The sequence below is a fragment of the Dendrobium catenatum genome, unplaced genomic scaffold (genome assembly GCF_001605985.2).
Source record: "Dendrobium catenatum unplaced genomic scaffold, ASM160598v2 fragScaff_scaffold_1117, whole genome shotgun sequence".
Lineage (NCBI taxonomy): Eukaryota > Viridiplantae > Streptophyta > Magnoliopsida > Asparagales > Orchidaceae > Dendrobium > Dendrobium catenatum.
The window spans coordinates 1,399,959-1,422,377 of NW_021319579.1; the positions used below are offsets into that span (position 1 = coordinate 1,399,959).

At 33.3% G+C, this 22,419-nt stretch overlaps 1 protein-coding gene across 2 annotated transcripts; it reads right to left on the minus strand.

The window, feature by feature from the left end:
• Positions 1-2,064: 2,064 nt before the first annotated feature.
• On the minus strand, positions 2,065-14,015 carry LOC110113766 (RNA-binding protein BRN1). Of its 2 annotated transcripts, none has more exons than XM_020846448.2 (9): positions 13,584-14,015; positions 13,350-13,432; positions 10,757-10,808; positions 10,438-10,563; positions 10,258-10,340; positions 5,402-5,584; positions 2,930-3,248; positions 2,680-2,823; positions 2,065-2,420 (listed from the first exon to the last, which is right to left on the minus strand). In XM_020846448.2, exons 1-9 carry the CDS (start codon positions 13,771-13,773, stop codon positions 2,284-2,286), a joined length of 1,317 nt encoding a protein of 438 aa, XP_020702107.1. In that variant the 5' UTR covers positions 13,774-14,015; the 3' UTR covers positions 2,065-2,283. The 2 variants fall into 2 exon arrangements, with proteins under 2 accessions (XP_020702107.1, XP_020702108.1); XM_020846449.2 differs by having other exon boundaries at positions 10,258-10,337; positions 13,584-14,011.
• Positions 14,016-22,419: the final 8,404 nt, after the last annotated feature.

The window sequence follows — 22,419 nt, forward strand, 5'->3', positions numbered from 1 at the left end:
ACCTGTTAACGAGCTCAAAAGTATAGCTTATTCAAACACAAGTTAGATCTCAAGCTTATACTCGAGCTCCTGTATCATACTATCTCAAACTCAGATACCACACAACTCTCCTTGGCCTATTGGTTGAGAGCTTAGGCTTCCAACTAAGAGGTCCAGGTGTTGGTGAGTTTGCCTTAAATGACCTAAATGGCCCAAAAAAAAAAAAAAAAAAAACTCAGATACCAACTTAGCTTAGCTCCTAAGCTTTTCGAGCATCTCAATTAACTTCAAAAATAATTAAAAATAAATTTTAAATTAACATTAAATAATATAGTTTAAACTTTTTAAATTATTTCTATATTAAAAGTATAAAAAATTAAATTTTAATTTTAATACAACTCGGTTATTAAGTCAAGCACATGCTTTCTAAATGAGCTCAGCCTAAATTTTTTTAATGAGTGGAGTTTGATCTAAGTAAATGAGCACAAGTCGAGCTCAATTAGAATCAAACAAGCTCGATTAATCAAATACTCGACTCGATTTAACCTGTTTACATCCCTTACCTATGTTGTATGTTAATTCCAATCATAAGAAAAAGCATCTTTATGTCTTCTCAATCAATCATAATTGTTGCATGCCGGAACATTCGCAATGGTAGAGAAATATAAGTTTAGTGTTCTTCTAGCTTTGTGCGAAGATCCAACACGCACATATATAAGAGAGGGGTCCAAGACTCATAAGAGACACCAAAATTTTTACATGAAAAATCCTATAAAAAGGAAAAAACCACAGGATCAGGCCCAGCTAAAATGATTATACTAGTGTTTGTAATCAATTACAAATGATGCCCTTCCTCGAAAGAAGACCTTGGTTCAATGTATCAAATATACATCATAAAGAGTACACTACATGGTGAGTTGAAAGAATCCAACAATATGAGAGATGTTCTCAAAAGAATGTTAGCCTGTTCATCTGGTCTGTAGAACTGTAGTCGGACGACTGAGGTAGAGGGGACCGTCATCGAATGACAGAAGTAGAGGAGATTGTTGTCAGGTGACAGAGATCAAAGAGATCGTAGTCAACGGGCGACGATGGTTGGGGGAACTATAATCGATGGGCAACAGAGGTCAAAGGGCCTGTAGTCGAGCAACAATGGTCGAAGGGACGATAGTTAGCGAGTGACGGTGGTCGAAGGGACCGTAGTCGGCAAACGATAGAGGTTGAAGGGACTATAATTGGAGGCAACCATGATCGAAGGGATCATAGTCAGCAATCAACAATAGACAATAGTGGTCGAATAAAGGCACGGCGATGGCTGCTAGACAAAGGCCCTACAGTGATGGTCAGTCAGAAAAACCAATAGCAACAGCTTAGTGGCAAGGGTTAGTCGACAGTGGTGTTCAGGTGGAGCTCCATGATGCTTCCTCTTATCAAGTCGCTCAATTTGACTACAAAAATGCAATATTTAAATATCATTTGGTCAACGAATCAATACTTTGAAGCTTCTAAAGAAGCTTAAACCCCTTGATTTAATCCCATTTAAACTCTGATTGAACCAATTATAACTTCATTAACTTTATCATATTAATATAAGTTTTCTAAAATTAGAGTACGGATGGTCCCAAATTTAATTTCAAAAGTTTCCAATTTAGTTATACCATGAGATTCGTGCATGGTCAAGATGATTTTTTGATAGCATATCAATAACATATATTTTAAAAAATAATAAATAAATCTACCCTCTTTATAAAATTATTATTCATCAAAATAAATATTATCAAATTTATAAATGTCAAATCAACACAATTTCATGCATACCTCCAAATCTTAACAATTTACAAACCTAACCCTCTTATACATTCATTTACAGCAAGTCAAAATATTTCGCCTATTATACAGTCAGTACTGCTACAGTAAAAAAAGAAGCAATGAGCATAGCAATTGTTGTTGAAGCAAATGCAAGAAAGATAAATTACTACATAACAATAAAATCCTAAGCTACTTCTCATTCTGAAGTACCTTACAATACAGAATGATTTAACATCTGAAGCAATTATTGATTTACTATTAACTTTGTAAGAAAAATCAAATGAATTTAATAGCTGCTACTAACCAATTTCAATGCTACATAAATAACAAGTATCAATAGAACAGATTTGTGTCAGCAAATCTCAATAATTTGAATCGGTAGTGAAGCTACCAGTTTCTACTTTGAGGCCTGATAGTTTGGATCAATTATAAAATCAACAAATATCTTCCATCCTTGTATATTTCCCGAAAAAGCTATATATATCAACATTTTCCTCATGACAAATTATCAGTAAGGTGTATTCTGTGTTCTCTCTTGAGTTGTACTTTCAGCTTCTTACCACCTAACTGGTAGCCATTCATCACATTAATGGCATCTTGTGCAGCTGATGGTGAATCAAAGCTTACAAAACCTACCAAAAGAAGGTTCAATATGTTAAATTGAAGAAATGAGGATTTACAAGAACACTCGTAAAATCTTATCTATTTACATATCTAAAACCTAAATCCCCCTTCAAAATTTACATATTATATTATCTATTTGCATATCCTAAAAATAAATATAAATATTAAATTGTTAGATATGAAAATACATAAGAATATAGTGGTATGTATGTAAATCCCCCTTCAAAATTTGGTCCTGCAGAAGAAATGGAAGTATAGGTTGCATACCGAAGCATTTACTAAAACCAGTTGCTTTGTCAAGGAAGACTTTTGCACTTAAAACTCTACCAAATCCTTGAAAAGCATCTGAAAGCTCTTGATCTCCATATTCTTGTGGAATATGATAAATAAACAAATTAGCTCCAGGAGGACCTGCTTATTATTAAAAAGAAAGTAAAATGTCTACCAAAGAAAAATGATAAACTGTTTTGTGGCTATGTCAAAGAAACAATAACATAGGAAATAAATTATATTTGACCTTCAATCTGACCCACAGAACTAGTACTAGTAATTGAAGCATGTATTAAATTATTGTTCACATGGGAGTTGCCCGAAGGCCTGGGGCTCATCATGCTTCCTTGGTAGGCCAGAGGATATTGAAGACCATGAACTCTCGGATAATCTGGCCCCGGATATCCAGAGCCCACATAACCAGCAGATTGCATGGTCGCAAAATTTCTAGGCCTTGTAAACATGGACAAATCATGGCTTATCCCACGAAATGCATTTTCTACATAAGCAGCTTCATTCTGCAAGGAAGCTAAAGGGTACTGTACAAGACCATAAGTTCCTGAACCCTATAAGAATAACAAAAAAAATGAAGGGTTATAATTTAATTCAAGGGCATTCGACGATCATGCAACTATGAATGTCAACTCAAATAAATATGTCACATGGATAGACACAATAAATGTATCTAGTAGTAACAACGCATCACAAGAACACACAAGTTTTCACAATGTTTAAAGATCAAATACTTAAACTTCTAATTGCAAGCACAGTGAAAAGACCAATAACAAGTAGTAATTGAAGATGTATGCATACACACAACATACAGACACAAAAAAATCAATCAAAGTCATACATAGATATAAAGAACAAGCACAACAACGAGCCTTACAAAAATGCATTAAGAGCCTTGCAAAAATGCATGAAAAGAAATGCAGATGGTGTTATTGGGCCCACTATATAGGAATGAATTGGCTTTGATGTTAGGGGCCCACATGTTTAACTTTAAAAGAATTATATTTTACTTTTTTTAAAATAATTTCATATGCAACATATTTTTTAATATTTTTAAAAATATTATCTTTATTCATGTTTCTATTTATAGTACTATCACTCAAATCATAAAGAGCACAACAAAACTATAACTCATATTGGTTTGTAGAATGTTGTTTGGGACAACTTTTTTACTGTTTTATGAAGTATTTTTTTAGTACAAAAAATGTTTAAATTTGAAATTTTTGTACTAAATTTTTTTTTCATAAAGCAATAAGAAAGTTGTCCCAAACAATGCCTAAGTGCAAAGGTGGCAAATTTGTAATTTTGCTACCAGCTTAGGAAATTCAAAGTTACAATTATTATTACCATTTATTTTGAGAGCAATATTTGTTCTAATTTCAAAAAAAACTATAGGATTAAAATGAGCAACAACAAAAAATACAAATGGGCCATAAGTTTTATGATCACCATTACTATTTTTTTTTTTTAGAATATAGTTTGGGATTAGTCCTTTAGTGAAGATTGGATAGGTAGGTATGATGGTCAAAATCATTTCATAATTGTATTTTTTTTATTTGACTCTTTGATATTAAATGATGCATTATAAATCAAAGAAATCACCATAAGTTCTATAGTTATTTGATTTAGTATTTAAGATTCATGAGAAAAAAATCCTTAAAATTATTAAATCTTAGTTATTTAATTCAGTATTGGGTTAGAAGTTATAACATTTAAAAGCATGAGGAAGGGTGGAAGGGCAACTAGTAAAACTTTGTCACTAGCTAAAAGATTAACTTATGCTAGGGGTGTAAGTGTGCTAAGTTGACAATGAGCTAACTCGAACTCTACTTGTTAACGAGCTCAAAAGTAAAGCTTATTCAAGCACAAGTTAGAGCTCAAGCTTATAGCTTGTATATTACATTGTGAGAGTTGAAAGAATCTAACAATATGAGAGCTATTCTCAAAAGAATGTTAGCATATTCATTTGGTCAGTAGAACTGTAATAGGGCGACTGAGGTAGAAGGGACCATTATCGAACGACAGAAGTAGAGGAGATCGTTCTTGGGTGAGAGAGATCGAAGGGATCGTAGTCGGCGGGCGACAGTGGTCAGGGGACTGTAGTCAGGCTACAATGGTCGAATGGACCACAATTGGCGAGCAACGGTTGCCAGAGGGACCGTAGTCGACTTATAATGGAGGTTAGAGGGACCGTAATTGAAGTGAAATGATGGTCAGAGTGATCATAGTCGACAGGCAACGACAAGTAGCAGTGGTCGAATGAAGGTGCGGCGATGGCTGCTAAACAGAGGCCCTATGGTGATGCTTAGCCAAAAAAACCAGTAGCGGCGTCTTTGTGACAAGGGTTAGTTGGCGTTCGTGTTAGGGTGGAGCTTAATGATACTTCAAGCCTCATAGCTCTCTTGAGCCTCTAGCCCAAGGTCTAGAACACACAAGTTTCCAAAATGTTTAAAGATTAAATACTCAAACTTCTAATTGCAAGCACAGTGCAAATAAAAAGAAACACAGCTCTACAAGATTTCAACCATAGTAGTAATTGAAGATGTATGCATACACGCAACATACATACACAAAAAAAAATTAATCAAAGCCATACATAGATATAAAGAACAAACACAACAGCGAGCCTTGCAAAAATGTTTGAAGAGAAGTGCAGCTAACCGTCCCATAAAAACTTGTTAGGAAACCAGCAAGACAAGAATATTACCTGGTAGCCAAAACCATTGTATGGTGAGATATAGCCCATTGGTAATGCACCATACATTGAAGGTTGCTGCCAGGAATTGGTATGAGACGCACCAGAGGCTTTAGATTGAGCTTTATGAGCTCTTCGGGCTAGCCTCTCTTTTTCAGTATCAGCCCACTTGACAACCAACGGTATATTTGATCCCTATAAGAATGAAAAAACATAACATGTAAATGTAATCTCAAATTTACAATTCCAAATTTAAATAACAATTTTTTTTTCTAAAACGTATCACCAAATGCACTTCCACACATACAAGAGAGAGAGAGAGAGAGGTATCTTGTAGACTTTCTTGGTAGTGCAGTAAAAGTTGACCACCATGCGAAATTTTGTGGATTGGGAAATTGAGAGAAGTTCAAGAGAGAACACAAATATCTAGTCCAATATACAAAATTTCCGAACTATAAAAACACATGACTAAAATGCCGGTAATGTAAGTGCCTAAATTGCTTCCAGCCAGTGCTATAACTTTTAAACACAATGCTCCAAGTTTAAACCTAAGATTATTCAAATGGAAAATCCGTCACAAATAAGATTAAAATAAAATCAAATTTCATCATTTAAATTAAAAAAATAAAGAACCAGTTTAGCTCATCTAGACTTGGACCCATTCTTCATTCTTGATTTGGGCTCATTTGCTACAACAACTTTACTTTTCTTGTTGCCCTCAATCACATTAACCATTTCATTCTGCCATTTGCAAAGATTTTCAACATCAACCAAGAGTTCTATTTCCCTTTGACTTGCCAACCCTGATGTTCCACTTTTTATTGAATTTGTTTTTCCTTTCAACAATATAATACTATAACGGCTTCAATCTGACCTCATTTGGGTAATGGGAGTGGCTATATTATACATTGTCATGCGTAACCTCTAAAGCCATAACAAGTACTCCCTATTGTATAGGGGTATCTAAAAAACTTGATGTTTCTAGAAATACTTCCAAGCTAAAAGCATTTCAAGGACAATAAATCTCTAATGAAAAAACGAAGTTACTTATACACGATAATAAATCTTATGAAAATTTTCTTGAATAATTGAAGTGGTCTTCAGGAACTATAAGAAATTTGTGACGGGAGTGATTTTCAAGATAGTAATGAAGTTTTAGGATGAAATATGAACCGAGTATGAAATGATGTAAGTGATAACTATAAGAAAAAATGTTAAGAATGCTCCAAAAGGTTGTGATTAACTATGTGAAATACAAAAAATGTTTACACATGATCATCATTATAGTATGTTACCAATTATTTGGGGTGGCTTTATAAATCTATCTGACCATTTATTCCGATTTAGAGTTTTATATGTGAATATCTGTGTCATTTATGTGCTAGAATAAGTAAGTTGCTAAGCATACTAAAAGCAATATTTTTGCCGCTTATATCATAAATATTAAAAATAGAGATGATCGTGTGTTAGAGCATATTCTTCTAAAAATCTGTGCAATAAATGCTCAAACCTCCATATCATACAAAATTATTTGAAATTAGAACAATGCACATATTATTGAATTTTTTGTATGATATGAATATTAGTTCAACTTTTAATGTTGAGGATATAGCCATCTTGAAGTGCAATTACATGTACTTCTTAATGGTGTATCTTCTAATGGGATTATTGTCAGAAGTTGTTAAATCTTTTCTAAAACCAACTTTAGCATCATAAAAAATACTAAATAATCATTAAAAAAGATTCCATGAACTTTTTTAGAAAATAGATGCACATTTTTTATTGCCATGAACATTTATCTTCAAATGATTCCATATTAGCATATAAGGAACTTTAACAAGTCTCAAAAATTTTCTGACGTAACAACCGTCAGTAATACTCTCCAAAGGAAAGTTTAATCTACTTTTGCAAAAAAGAAGAGGATCATCCCCAGTTTATATAGTATAATTGCAATATTAGTTCCATTTTTTTCAACTTTATCTTTGATCATATAGATCATAGTATATTTCATTTCATGAACTGAGGATGGTTTATTAATTATTTTGATATTTTGTTCCCATATCTTGATTAGCTCGGCTCTTTTAAATAATTTTAAGGGTTCTTTCTTACAAAAAAACATAAATTAGTGAAGAAATCATATGAGCAATTATTGACTATGCAAAATGCATTATTCAGTCATTTTCTCCCTGTTACTTTAACTTATTGTTACTGTAACTAATTCTCATGATTATCTCGCATCTTCATCTATCTCCCACTTCCTCGATATTATCAGATGTTCTCTCTCTAACAAACTCTCTCTATTCTAATTTCATCTCTCTCAAATATTATTTCTCTCTAGTCCCATCCCTTTCTTACATTGATCTATCCCCCTTCTATTATTTCTTTCATCTCAACTCTTTCCATTAATCTATCCTTCACTCATCCCTCTCTTAACACACTTCCCTTGCACCCTCTATCTCCCCCAATCAACTTTCATTCTCTATAACCTTTACCTACCGCATCACAATCAATCTCTCTATAGCTCTCTCCAATTATCCTTTTATACACCGCATCACATTACCTACTGCATCACAATCAATCTCTCTATAGCTCTCTCCAATTATCCTTTTATACACCGCATCACAGCAAAATTCTAAACAAGATCCATCAATCATTGATTAAACACGGCTTTTTCACTATTCTTAAGAATCAATCTCTCTATAGCTCGCTCCTATTATCCTTTTATAGACGGCTATTTCACTATTCTTAAGAATCTTATCATCTTTGTTTTTTAAAGGCCGTTCTCTTATAAACTTTATTTTAAATTCCATCCATTCAATTAATTTGAAAATAATCTCTTACTAGGATGATGCTACCAACATACACTAAGTTAAATCTCCTTTTGAATGTGTTGTATTGCCAGTTCATCTAAGACCATAAAAAAATTAAAAAAAAAAATTGGATAAGAATATCCTGGCCAGAATTTTCTCCTATGAAGATATGAACTTAATGTTGATCCTTACTATAATTCTAAGGTGATTGGAACTTTCTAATCACTCCTAAATCTATTCTAATTAGTCATTACACCATCACAAGTATATGGGATAGCTTCAACAAAATGTAATTCTATGTTATTAGAATTTTTTAATCACACTTATAACTACTCTAACCTGCCCCATCACAACTATTTATGATAGCTTCAACAAATCCTTTATGTAAATTTTCTTGGTGCCAACGAGATAAATTGTCATAGGACTCAATCATATTACCTTTTAAAATCAATAAAAGATTACATGAATATTCTACCTCATATTTTTACTTATTACCATAAAGCTATCATCGCCAATAGTCTTATCCTAACTATTTGGGACCGATGTTATGAATCCTCATTTTTTAATTGTTCCTATTGAGCATCGTCTGAGTTGATAAACATGCTATTATTTGCAAATCATTTAAATAACGTTAATATATAACCTTACATCTACTCATTTTCTTATTTCATCTGATTACACTAATTTTATCAACCCATCTAATAAGTATATTTTCTAAGCTTCATTGCACATATTCATATTCATTCTTTTATATCAACATGAATTTTCTTATCGTTTAGTTTATCATTTGATCCCATAATTCATTCCAAAACTTGTAACTTGATTTTACTAAATATATATCACAATTATGTACACTATCTATCATTAAATTTGAAACTAAAAATATATTTCTGTAATCATTTAGCATCCTCATATTCAGCAAGTTTTTGTTTAAAGATATGTCAACAATACCATTCAAATCTCTCTCTTGACTCTCCAAGTAGATAAGCTTTAAATTTATGGTTCATCTAATAAAAGCTTAGTCCATTTCCCTTCTTTCCAAATAATATATATGTAGAATACTTAATAATTTTCTTAATTTTTCTCTTCCATCCTTACGAAATTTCTCGCTTAGTAATTATTACAAGATGATTGATAAGACAAATTTCAAAAGACCCGCAATGCTTAAAAGGTTCGCAAAAACACATAATCATCATAACATGGTTAGAAAGAGATATAGCAAATAATGTAATATTTACAGGTGGAAGGCAAGAAAGAGTTAAATAATAATTATCATTGTGATCATTTTGTATGACCAATGACTCCTATTCACCTGCTTAGCCACTCATACATAATGCACAGAGCCCACCTGCTGCCTACTATTCATATAATTAATAAAACTCCAAAAATTAAGTTAAACCAAAGGAAGAACTTTTTTTTTTTTTTTTGCATTTCACTAAAGAAACCAGATATATAATCCTTGCTTCCCAAGGATAAGCTATATGTCTCTCTGTGGGGAAGTGAATATAAATAAGTAGTTTAAAACAGGGGGGTAAGATAGCGAGAAAAGGGAAATAAAGAGAAATAGGTGTAAATTTAAAGTAACAGAAAACACATTTTTTAGTTGCCTGAAGCCTTATAAAAGGCAGCAATCCAGGCATGCAATATAAATTACCAACTGAAAATGTTAGCCAGAGTCTATGCCAAGGTGCAGAATATGGACAGCATAAATTAGGGGATTTTCAACGCCATAGCATAAGAAACTTCAGAAAAAAAGTCCATTTTTAAGCAACAAATGAAACTTTACGTGTTTACCTCATCTAATTCATTAGGAACCATATTGAGCATATCAGAAACGGTTCTAACATGCCAGTTTTGTGTTTATAAGGCTAAAGTGAATTTCTTATTAAGGAAACAAATCATTGTCTCCTATAAATAGATTTAACTAAAGAACCTGGTATATCCCTTCATGTAGTGGAATTCTTTGTGACAAGCAAATCATTTCTTGTGATGCAGGAAGCAGGAAATACTTATAAATTTGAATATGTAGACAGGAAATATATTTGCATAAATACATACATTCATCTTATGCTTCCCATTTAGAGCGTCAAGAGCTGCAAGAGCTTGTTCTTTGGTCTCATACTTCAAAAAGGCACAACCTGCTACATGTAATGAATGTAAGGGAGTAAGCCACACTTGCTGCACATAGGTGGGACAGAAGAAAAATACTAAAGCAATTTGTTAAGGAGCAAACCATACCTTTGCTTGTTTGTGGAGAACCTCGAAGGATATGCAGTTCCATAATATTACCATAATTGGAAAACAAAGTACTAATTTCTGCATCTGTAACATTCTTTGGAAGCATGCCAATGAAAAGCTTACGTTCTGTGTAGAAGGATCATTAGATAAATCAGGAGATGAATCAGAACAGAACTATCATTGACATTACATAATGAATTTAGATGTTTAAGATACAAGTGGATGTTATGTTGCGCAAATTTAACCCCGAGGAAATAAAAAAGACGGGTAAGTTATAATCATAATAGTTAAAATAACACTACAGGGCGATATACCCTACCAAGTCTTTCCAACTCTCCGTCAGCATACTTCACTTGCAAAGGACTAGAAGCCTGAATCAAAAAAAGAAAATGCATTACAGTTTACTCAAAACTCAGACAAGGAAAACCGTTAATAAACTTGTAAGTTCCAGTTGACACACAAAGTATAGGAAGTAGTGCTGGGAAATAATGCTCATTGTACACAATAAGCAAAGAAACTCAAAAATAGTAGCATTGTCAAAAACGAAGGCCACTGAATGTACATAAATCACAGAAATTAATTAGAGAAAGAAAAAAGATGACAGTAAAGAAAACAGAAAAAGATATGAAGCTCAATTTTTCCTTGCTCATGTAAGAAGTTCTATTTGGTATATATGATATAAATAGAATTTATATATATATATATATATAAAGAGAGAGAGAGAGAGAGAGAGAGAGAGAGAATTGTATCATGGGAATTAGACAGCTAGTAGTAGTTACGAATCATTGCAGCCTGATTGAGACTATAAAGATGCACCAGTTAAGGGAAAAAAAACATTTTGTATGATATATACGTATAGTGTATGTACACGATGCTCAATTAATATAAAGTATAGGAATAAGTTCAGAAACCATGAAAGAATAGCAAAATTGTGGAATCTATTCAAAAGCAAACTAACTAGAATTCCAAAACTATTTTGTTAAATTATAATAGATTTTAATAAAATGTTTGCAGAAAAAGATTAAAACTAAAGTTAGAATGAGCAGTAAACTGCCATAGATGATACAACAACAAATCACAAAGAATAAATGACAAACAAGCAGAGTGAGATTCCCCACTTACTATGGTTATACTATTATTTCATGATCTAAACTAAACCTATTTTGCCAATATAAGTGGCTAAAGCGATCTCTCTCATGACATGTCCAAAAGCCTAAAAGTGAATGACAAATTAAGTCAAGGATAAAAAAAGAAAAATTATAAATATGTTGATATGATCCTAAACCGGCAGGTTGACATTTGATATCCTTGGAAACACAAAGTCAAGCTTCATATTAAAAAAAAAAAAATCAAGCTTCATATAGGCCTATGCGAGATCACAGCTCATATAAATTAAGTGAAACTACAACAGAGAATACATCTGAGTTTTAAATTAAGGATGGCCTCATTGCATTCCAAGTTCTGGAAAGTTACTAGTTTTTAGCAAAAAAAAAACATTACAAATGAGACTATTATTGACGCAGTAAAAGTCAAAGTAAGAAATTAGCCACTGAACTCATTCAAGAAAACTTCAATCATCAAAATTTGCAGAGGATATTATAGCAAATTATCTAGCACAAATAACAATAGACAAACCAGGAAAAGGTAAAGCCAATAGTACATCCAAAATAAAATTGTGGAGTTTTCTCCTTTTTAAGGGAACTTTGACGCTCCACAGTTCCTTTAAAAATATTGCACTAGTAGTTAAGTTTACGAAGTGTTACTTGCAAAAAAGACAAACAGAAATCACAAGCACTTCTCCATAAGCATCAAAGCTACAATTTTTGAGAGGTTACATGTGATGAAACACAAGTTGCTAAACAAATATTAAGCTTCTATTAAGGAAGAGTCTTTTGCAGCTTATTAAGATACATCCCAAATAAAAAAAATTAGCATGCATAAACACTAGTTTGGTAAATAAGAATTTGAGAAGCAAACTTAAATAATTCAGCATGCTATATAAGTATATTTTTAAAAAGATACAAACTTTCTACAGCTCTTTTTAAAAAAAGAACAAACTACTTCACTCAAGATCATTATTTTAGGCATCACCAAAGAAATGTCTTCGTTTCTACCAATCCAAAATTGCTGAAAAAAAGCACTGGCCAATCAAGGCAGTTTAGCCGGGTAGAAAATACAAATTCACTGGCAAAACAACAATAAATAGGATTGCAATCATAATGTGAGTAATGTAAGCATTGCTAGGTCAAAAAGAATGCAGAAACAGAATTACATGGAGAAATAAGTTTGGAATTTGCACAGAAAAAATCCAAGCGTTGTGATGAACAATGCCACATAGCAACAAATAGAAAACCATTAGCAATCATGAGAAAGTACTATCAATGAGTCAAAGAACATTCCATTTCGTAATTCGTCATAATCTAGTAGATATTCTTTTACTCATGTCCTTCAAAACAATTTTCATAGTTTCGTTTGACTTCCTTAAAGTAGAACATTTAAAACGGTTAGCACAGTTGAACAAAATAACTAACCTTCTAAATTAAAACTATGTTTTGCAAAGATAAAGCTTTCCAAAACAAAAATTTTCAATGAAATAGTTCCTAGCCCTAACTGAACACCCACGCATCAAAACTGCAACCCAATAAAGTTTCAAACTCTCCTAACGATATTCCAATTACGCAGAAAAAATTCGCAGAACCTTCCAACGCAACCAACTGCTCATTCCAATGTCGGAACTAGCATAAGAAATCAGACGGTTTAACGCACTTTAAAGTCTGATCCATGCCCTCACTAACACCAAAAGCAAAAAAGATCTGACAGTCAAACCAGCCATACCTACCGGCATTTCCGGTCACAAAGCCCAATTGAAACAAGCCAAATAATAAAAATTTAATCAAGAGCCGCGAGCTCACCCCAGGAAGCGTTCTCTTATTATGGCAGGCACTGACCGCCTTGTCCGCCTCCTGCCTCGACGGGCAGATCAAGAAGCAGCATCCTGCAAGGAACCACATAAAACTATCAACCAATCAATTCACCCACCGGCATTCCCGAGATCCAACCAAAGCAAACAGATTCCAATTCGGAGAAACAAACAACGAGAATTAATAAAAGAATACAAATTAGATGAACAGTATAAAATCGATAACCTCGAGACGCCTTCGTAACCTTGTCCTTGATTATGTTGACCTCGTCCACCAGAGCCACCTCCCTGAACAAAGCCAAAAGCTGCGCCTCCGTCATGTGCCTCGGCACCTGCCCCACAAACAGCTTCAATCTCTCCCCTTCGCCGCCATTCCCACCTCCTCCTCCACTCTTCTCCTCTCCTTCCCCCGCCATTCCCTACTCTCTCTCTTCCGCCTGGTTAACTCCTCGTTGGCTTCGGTGCAGTTGTTGAATTAAAGAATAATGATAACATAAAAGACCAGTAGTAATATTTAATGCGGGTAAAGACAATTGGGGGGAACGGAGGTTTTATAATTTGGGATCAAAATTTGCCCTCGAGAACTTCAAGCGAAGATTGGCTCCACCCACGATGTTAGATTCACCCTCTTTTACTTGGAAGATCTACCCCACGATCATGATTTTATAACTAACTACTAATGATGCTTTTGATAATAATCGTGCGCGGCATACTTTGGTGGTTATGAGCCCATCGCCTCCCAAATGTACCGATGGCTTTTTTTTTTTTTTAATAAGATGGTTGGAATGGGAAAATTATTATGTTTGACGTCCGGATTCGTCTATAGGTGAATACGGATGCGCCACATCACTCAGACACCGGTGCGTCCAAGTGGGTCCGGGTGACGTGGCGCATCCGGATTCGTCTCCGAACGGTTCGGACGTTGGACGTAATAATTTGTCGTTGGAATGATAGTCATATTAGGGTCCTTTTATTGGTGGTGGCAATCGGGGTGGGGTGGCCTGTGGCGGTGGTGGTGGAAGCTGCGACGATAATGACAGTAGGAAATGAAGTTCTGTTGTATTTATAGATTGTTTAGATCGGTTGAATTTCAAATACATAAAAAATGAACTGGACGGTGAATTATTTCAAATACCGCAAAACTTTACATTTAATATAAATCGGTTGTCCTTTGATGTTGAGTACCCACCCATACCCACTCACGATGTCATGAGCGTACCCATACCCACCCATGCCCATTGGGTATGGGTAGGTACATGGGTGGGTGTGGATATGGGTACCTAATGCAGGGCTCTGTTGGAATGGGAAAATTATTATGTTCGACGTCCGGATTCGTCTATAGGTGAATACAGATGCGTCACATCACTCAGACACCGGTGCGTCCAAATGGGTCTGGGTGACGTGGCGCATCCGGATTCGCCTCCGGACGGTTCGGACGTTGGACGTAATAATTTGTCTTTGGAATGATAGTCATATTAGGGTCCTTTTTATTGGTGGTGGTGATTGGAATGGGGTGATTTGTGGTGGTGGTAGTGGCGGCTGCGACGATAATGGCGGTAGGCAATGAAGTTTCGTTGTATTTATAGATTGTTTATATCGGTTGAATTTCAAATACATCAAAAATGAACTAGATGGTGAATTATTTCATTGTATTTGGTTTACTTCAAGCGGAACACTAGTATTTTGCAAGCCCCTGCACTTGGAGAAATTATTAGGTGCGGCACCAGATGGTCCGGAGGCCAATCAGGACACGCCACATCATTAGAAACACAACGGTACACAGTATATGCCACATCCTGATTAGCCTCCAAATGACATCCGGTGAACAATTTTCTCAAAGCAGGATTAAATTTGGATAATAATTACCCTAAAACCATTAGGAGAAAATTAGAGCTTCAAAGTAGGATGAAATAATTTTCAAATCAGTCCCCCGAAATGGAGTGAGTCAAATCTTCTTCAAGAGGCTATGCCGCAAAGATTGGAAATCTTTCATGTCACTCAAGTCTCATTTAATTAGGAGGTGAAACTATAACCTATAAAAAAAGAATTGAGTAATGTGAATTTCTCGCACAATTTATCCTATAAAGGGCAATTTGTTACTCTTTATGAGTGAGTGTTAGAGTATGTAATGTGATATGAACTGTCTATAAATTGAGAAATTATTGTGTACGGAATTCGAATGCATTCGGATTCCAATCACCATGCGCCACGTCACTGGATGCACTGGGCCCCGGAGTGCATCCGCTTACGTGGCAAGCGGTGATTGGAATCCGCATTCGGATTCCGCACACAATAATTTCTCCTATAAATGGTAGTGTTTTGTTGAATCCCACATAAAGAGAAATTACATATCGCCTATATAATACATAGGAATATTTCTCTTAAGAGAAAGAAAAAAAAAAGAGTGAAAAAAAAAATTAAAAAGTTAATAAGAAAAAAAGTTCTCAAATACCATTGGTGCCGGCTGGCTAGCTTGGCCTAATCTAGTCCTGATCTTTGGTCTGGACATGTCTTTTTTGCATTATTTAGGCTCTCAAAACAGTTTGTTGACATTTCATACATAATTTTAGCATTTTTGGAGCCCAATGGATTATCTACTATCACATTCAGGCATAGTTGAAGAGTTTAGAGTAAAATTTTACAATAATTTTTACTTTATTCAATGCTTTGAGCTCATTGAAAGTTAGCATTATAATTAAAGAATTTTTTTTTTTTAAGTTTGCGGCCCCTATGGGAGATCCACGTTAATATTTAGGAAGCTGTCATAATTGCTGCACATTTTTTCTAAGTCTAAATATATATTTTTGAATGATAAAAGCCTCGAGATTTGAAAATAGAGGGCAAATTATAGTTCTCCAAGAAATTCGCTTAATTATGACAAATTTTGATACAATATTTAAATTTTTGCATTAGAAAGTTGTGTAAGTTAAAAAATTTAGTGCATTTTTTAGTGATTACCGATTCACCGTCAAGAATTGTCGCTAACATCGTCTGACTTCATTCATCTGATTATTATTGTCGGACTTCTAACATCCAATAATTATTGAATTTCAGCTATGAACTTGTAGACACCCACATAATACAATCACTACAACTAGATTTAAATAATTATTCTCTATTATATAATCACGTCTTCTTCAACTATGAAGAAAAGTATAGTATTGTTCCTATAACTATATTGTTGATTATTGTAAATGGGTTAGGCTTTATGCTTTTCCTTTTTTGAATTTTCCACGTATAAAAACTTGTTCACTTAATCTTATATCTATGCATGCTGAATATTTATACAAAGCTAAGATATTATACACTCTCTCTATTCCCACAAATTTTCTAGCATATAACAAGTTTAATAGATGGTATCTCTCAGCTTATCATGAACTAACTTTATTTTTTGCTCTACAACAATGTATTGGAAAAAAATATTTGCCTAAGTAGACTCTACATAAATACAACCCAATAGTAAATCTATATACAAATATAGATATATAAAAACAAAATATGATCATAAGGTATAAGCATGAGCTCTTACTACTCTTGGTCCTTGCATCTTTAATTCTTGGTTCCAAGGGTACTTATCTAGTTCTTGATTATGCATACATTAATTCATTTATTAGGCTTTTCAAAACTAGAAACATATAAGAATTTACTAATAATTTTAATTAGCACTATCATAGTAGTGTGTTTATTTGTGTTGACCCGAATTAAACATGGTAAGATGTCTAAATTCATTTAGCACTCATTGAAATTTAAGAAAGTGTCTATTGTCATTCTATACTTAGTCTAGCAAGAAAAAGATTTCAGTTAAATTTAGAAAATAAAATATTATAAGCAAAAAAATTCTCCTTAAAGCATTACGACACTGTAATATTGACGCTACCATTTATGTTAGTTGGGCATCTGAAGAAGTAGCGAAATAGTGCTATGGAAAGGAGGGTTGTGGTGCTGATTTTTTTTTATTTTTTTTAATATCTAAAAACTCCTTTGTGAGCACTATGTCATTGAGAAGGGGGTGTTTCGGCACTGACCATTAAGCTCTATGTCTAGGCATTTGAAAACTTTCAGTGGGAGTGTTCTAGCGCTGCAGTGTTGGATATATAAATATCAAAAATGATTTATGAAAATTATTTATCATTTTATGTATTCGATTGGAGAGAAAAAAAGAGGGATTTAAGAGAGAGAGAGAGAGAGAGAGAGAGAGAGAGAGAGAGAGGTTGCATTTAGAGGTCTTGGAGCCAATTTTATCCGACTGGCCAGTTGGGAAAGTGAGGTAGGTTACCAGTACCCTCCTTCAGATTTTAGTTTCATCACTTTTATGGGTATTTTTTGTATTTTATTTTATTTGAGTTATACAAACACAAATTTATGAAAAGTTAACAAGTTTTCTGCTTGTAACTTTTGTTCTACGGTAAAATAGACAATTATTGTCATGTTGACAAGAAAAATGTAAATTTTCACAGGTACTTTGGGCTACACACTATTTTAAGTTTTAAATGGGCACGTCGATATTTAAAAAAAAAAAACCACATAACAATACATGCATTAGAACAGTATTGTGAATATTATCCATGAATTATTTTTCTAAGTTATCATTGTTGAATGTTTGCACATGTTTATCTATGCATATTGCAATTCTATTGTATCTATGAAATTTCATGTATTGATCATTTGTCATGTTAAATGTTTCCCATATAGGTTGAATATATTGATGCTTCTATATATATTCATGTTATGAGATTGATGTTTTATATTCATTTTGTTGGAGGATATGTGGAGGTGAAGGGAAAAAGGAGGAAGTGTATGTGGCAATCATATACATTTATGTGCAATGCAAGTGAATTTATAAGGGCATGTGCACATATATATAATTTTTTCATCTATGTGTTTGATATGCCTGAACATATTTGAGATAATCAAGTGGAGTTTAAGTGAAAGTGAAGTTATGAGGAGCTTGAAAATATATACAAGTGAAGGTATAAAGGGAAGTGGAAGTATAAGGAGGCATATGAAAAATGGGAGGCATAAGTGTGGAGATACAATGAGGCATCAGAAGATCTTCATGTGTTTTGCATTAATATATTAATTGTTAAGTTCTGTTATGCTTTTAATTTTTGATATTATGTTCAAGTGAATACTCATGTTATCTCTATTGACATGTTCTTATTGTCATTTGACATGTGACACTAATTATGTCGATATAGTTACATTTGTAATGACATCTAATACAAATATCAATGTTGCCTTAATTTTTACAACATTCAATCGTTAAACAAATTTATGTTAATGCAAATATAATTTTTTTAGAAGTTGTGTGTAGCCTACTAAGCAAGTGTTGTTCAACCATGTTACGAGTAATAACCTAATAATTATGAAAATAAATTTAAAATAAAAATATGAAATTCTACTTGAATTGTGTCGCTACAGTGTTTTGCCTGTTAGCGCTGCAGTGTTGTGCATGAGAGAACAGCGGTGCCAAAAATCTTTGCCGCAGAGTTAAACGCTCAATTATATAATAATTTTGGATTTAACATGCAGCTGGGTCATGGTGCCACAACGTTGAGCATTGAAATAAGTTTTTTATATATTTTTTTCTCTCCACTCAACCCTCTCTCTCTCTCTCTCTCTCTCTCTCTCTCTCTCTCTCTCTCTCTCTCTCTCATATTTGGTTTGCCTAGTAAGGAAGGAAAGAAGAAAGGATAGGGGAAGAAGGAGAGAGGAAAGAGGAAATTAAGTTTTTTGTTGTCCGTTCATTTCGTCGCTTTTATGAAAACTCTTCATACCACTATAGGTAACTTCTTTCTTATTTTTATTTTCAAATATTTTGATTTCAACCTTTTGATTCCTCCCTTAATGATTTTAATTGAATTTTCTTTAAATTTAGTGAATTATGGTGCAATGTTTTATATGTTATAACACTAATTATTTTTTGACACTTTGCCTAGTTGATTTCATAATTTCACTAGTTAAAAGTGTAGTTTTTGCATTTTGTATGATTTAACCAGAATAATGATTTTGACATTTTAATTTGATTATATTGATATTGCAACCATAGTGAATGAATACCGATATGTGATTGGTTGATAGTTGGTCACTATTACTTTTATAAAATTATAATAAAATATGTATGAAAATAAGTAAAGGTTTCTTACTCATTGAGCTTGGCTGAAGACTAATTATCCTATATAGGATGATGGATTAACTGGCTTTTCTTTAAATAGTGTGGTTTTGTGTTATCCTCTACTATTTCAAATGTTTCACTGATTGAGAGTTATAAGGAGATGATTACTTTGTCGATGGACAAAGAGGATGACTCTATTTATTGAGATAATGGTTACTGATTTATTAATTACTAAAAAAAAATACTACTTAAGCTAAAACTCTTTGCTTGATTAGTGTGACTATTTAGTACTGATTTATTGTCACTATACTAATTTATTGTTATTGTATTATTTATTGTTATTGCTATAGATTTTACTGATACTGATACGATATTATTATTAATCCAGTATTATTATTTTTTATATATTATTATTAGGTCATTGTTACTATTATTGTTATTGATATACTATTTACTATTATTGAGTGTGTGATTCCTAGTATTGAGCATATGATAGAAGATACTAATTTGATATTGATATGGAATGATTGAATATTTTGCTTATATTGAGTTGATAGTACTACCTTGTTATGGATTGTAACAATCTTTATATATGCTTCAGTTTTACTAGTTCATATGATTATTTTTATTATATATCATTGTTACAGCATTTGATTTACGAATAATTGTTTATTGTTTTATTGTTCGATGAGCCATACCAGTTCATTGGTTTACAAATTTTATTAGTTCATCACTGCACTATATATCTTATTAATATGTGTATCCTACTGGTTTACTATATTATAGATTTTTCAACTACAATATGTGTTTTACTATTTTTGCACATATTCAACATTATATTGACTTGTATTATTATAAATTGAATGATTACGGGTATGTTATTTCTTTACCGTGCTTTAAGTTTAGTTGTAGGATTATAGTGACTTGTTGAGTTTTTTTGCTCATTATATGTTATTTAAATAATTTTAAGTCAGGGAAGAAGAAGATTAGGATTATGAGAATGATCAGTTACAAGATTCCTTAGGTTTTATTATTGTTTTGTTTCTATTTGTTTTTTAGATATTCTTTTATAGTCAATAGTGAGTGGATAGTATATTGTAATTGTAAGACTCATGACTATTGTATACCTTTTTTATAGTGATTATAGATTCATATTAATATTTTGATCAATAGATTTTAGTTTCATTAATATTTTATTATTGAAAAGAAATTAGGCAGTTATGATTGTTAATTAAAATATAAAAGAAATAATACTTTCAAATTAGATTCTGGGGTGTGACAATATCTATGTCATTTCAAGAAAATATAAGACCTTGATCGAGTATGACTAGTTGATGAGGGATGTAGTATACATTGTATGTATATTTTTCTACATAAGTGTATTCTTTTGGAAATCCAATTAATACATGCATACTTGGGTTTATGTAAAAAAGAATTGTATTTAGATTGTTATCCATTATTCTTTTAGTGATATGAATGAAATGAAACATTTATGTTTATATTATTTGATGATTTTAGATGGTTGTTTGTTGTTAACATTTAAGATATAAGAATAGTTCTTCCTTCTTAGGATGTCACAATAATATTGCTTAGCATCAAGTAAACACACAAATTGCTCTTGACAATCTCTCTTTTTTTTTTAAGCTTGGAATAATTTTGTGCAAAGAAACTTATAATGCCTTCAGGGGTCCTCTTATTATTGTCTTCGGATTATGATCCTCCAACCACTATCATTTGACTGCAATCCTTTGACCTTATCACTTGACTATGATTCTTCGACCCTCATTGCTCGACTATGGACCTCTAATTACTATCTTTCGACTTTAGTCATCCAACCACTATCGCCCAAGTATGATCATCTAATCATTGTTTCTCAATTATGCACTCAGACCGCCATCTAAATTGTGGTCCTTCGATTACAATCACTTGGATGCAGTCCTCCAATCACCTTCTCCTTATTACAATCCTTTGAAAATCTCGCCTAACTACAACCCTTCGATCACTATCACCCTCCTCATTCGATACGGTCCTCCATGCATTGTTAACCCAATTATATCAAAACCCACTGACTTCATTACCCTTTGTATATATATATATATAATCATCATCAAAAATTTATCTTGGTCGGGCACAAATCTAGAGGAAATTTTAGTTGAAATCTTCCATAATTAAATTAGGGACCGTCGGAACTCTAATTTAAGCAAACTTACAGTCAACTGAACAACTCAAAAATACAAACCCAATGACACCAAGTTTGACTCAATCCGAGCCCAAATAAGTTCAAATCGAAGACCCGAAACACACTTAGAAAGTTCAAACAATAAATTCGATGACCAAATAATTTCCAAATGTGACATGCTTATGGTTCGATCGAGCAGCTCAACGAGACAAATCCAATAAGCCCAAGATTGCCAAATTATGATATCATTAATACATTCAAATGCCCACTAAACAATTAACGATCAAGGGGATCAACATCGGCCATCAATTCAAACCACTCCAAACATATCATTGATCTCCCTCCTATTTACTAACCATGACACTATTAAAACATCATAAATAGTCTCCTCATTCCTCATAAAAAGGGACCCAAGCAAGGAGGGAGGAAGCAGAGGAAACAAAGACGAAGCAAGGAGGGAGGAAGCGAGGATGAACCACGGGAAGAAGCAAGGGGTAAGCAAGGGAGGCCCAGGGGAGGAAGCAAGGGAGTAAGTAAGAGAAAGAAGAGAGGGGAGCAAGAGAAATCTAAGATCTCTCTTGCCACCAAGCTCCTCATCAACCACCGCCCAACCATCGAATGTCGCCGGACCATTATCAGACTTTCGTCAAACTTATGTCAAACCACTAATTATCATTGGACTTATGCCCGGTGACCAACTGATGCCATATTTACTGAGCCACCGACGGTCATCAAACGTTATCCCTTATGACCTCCATCGCTAGGAAA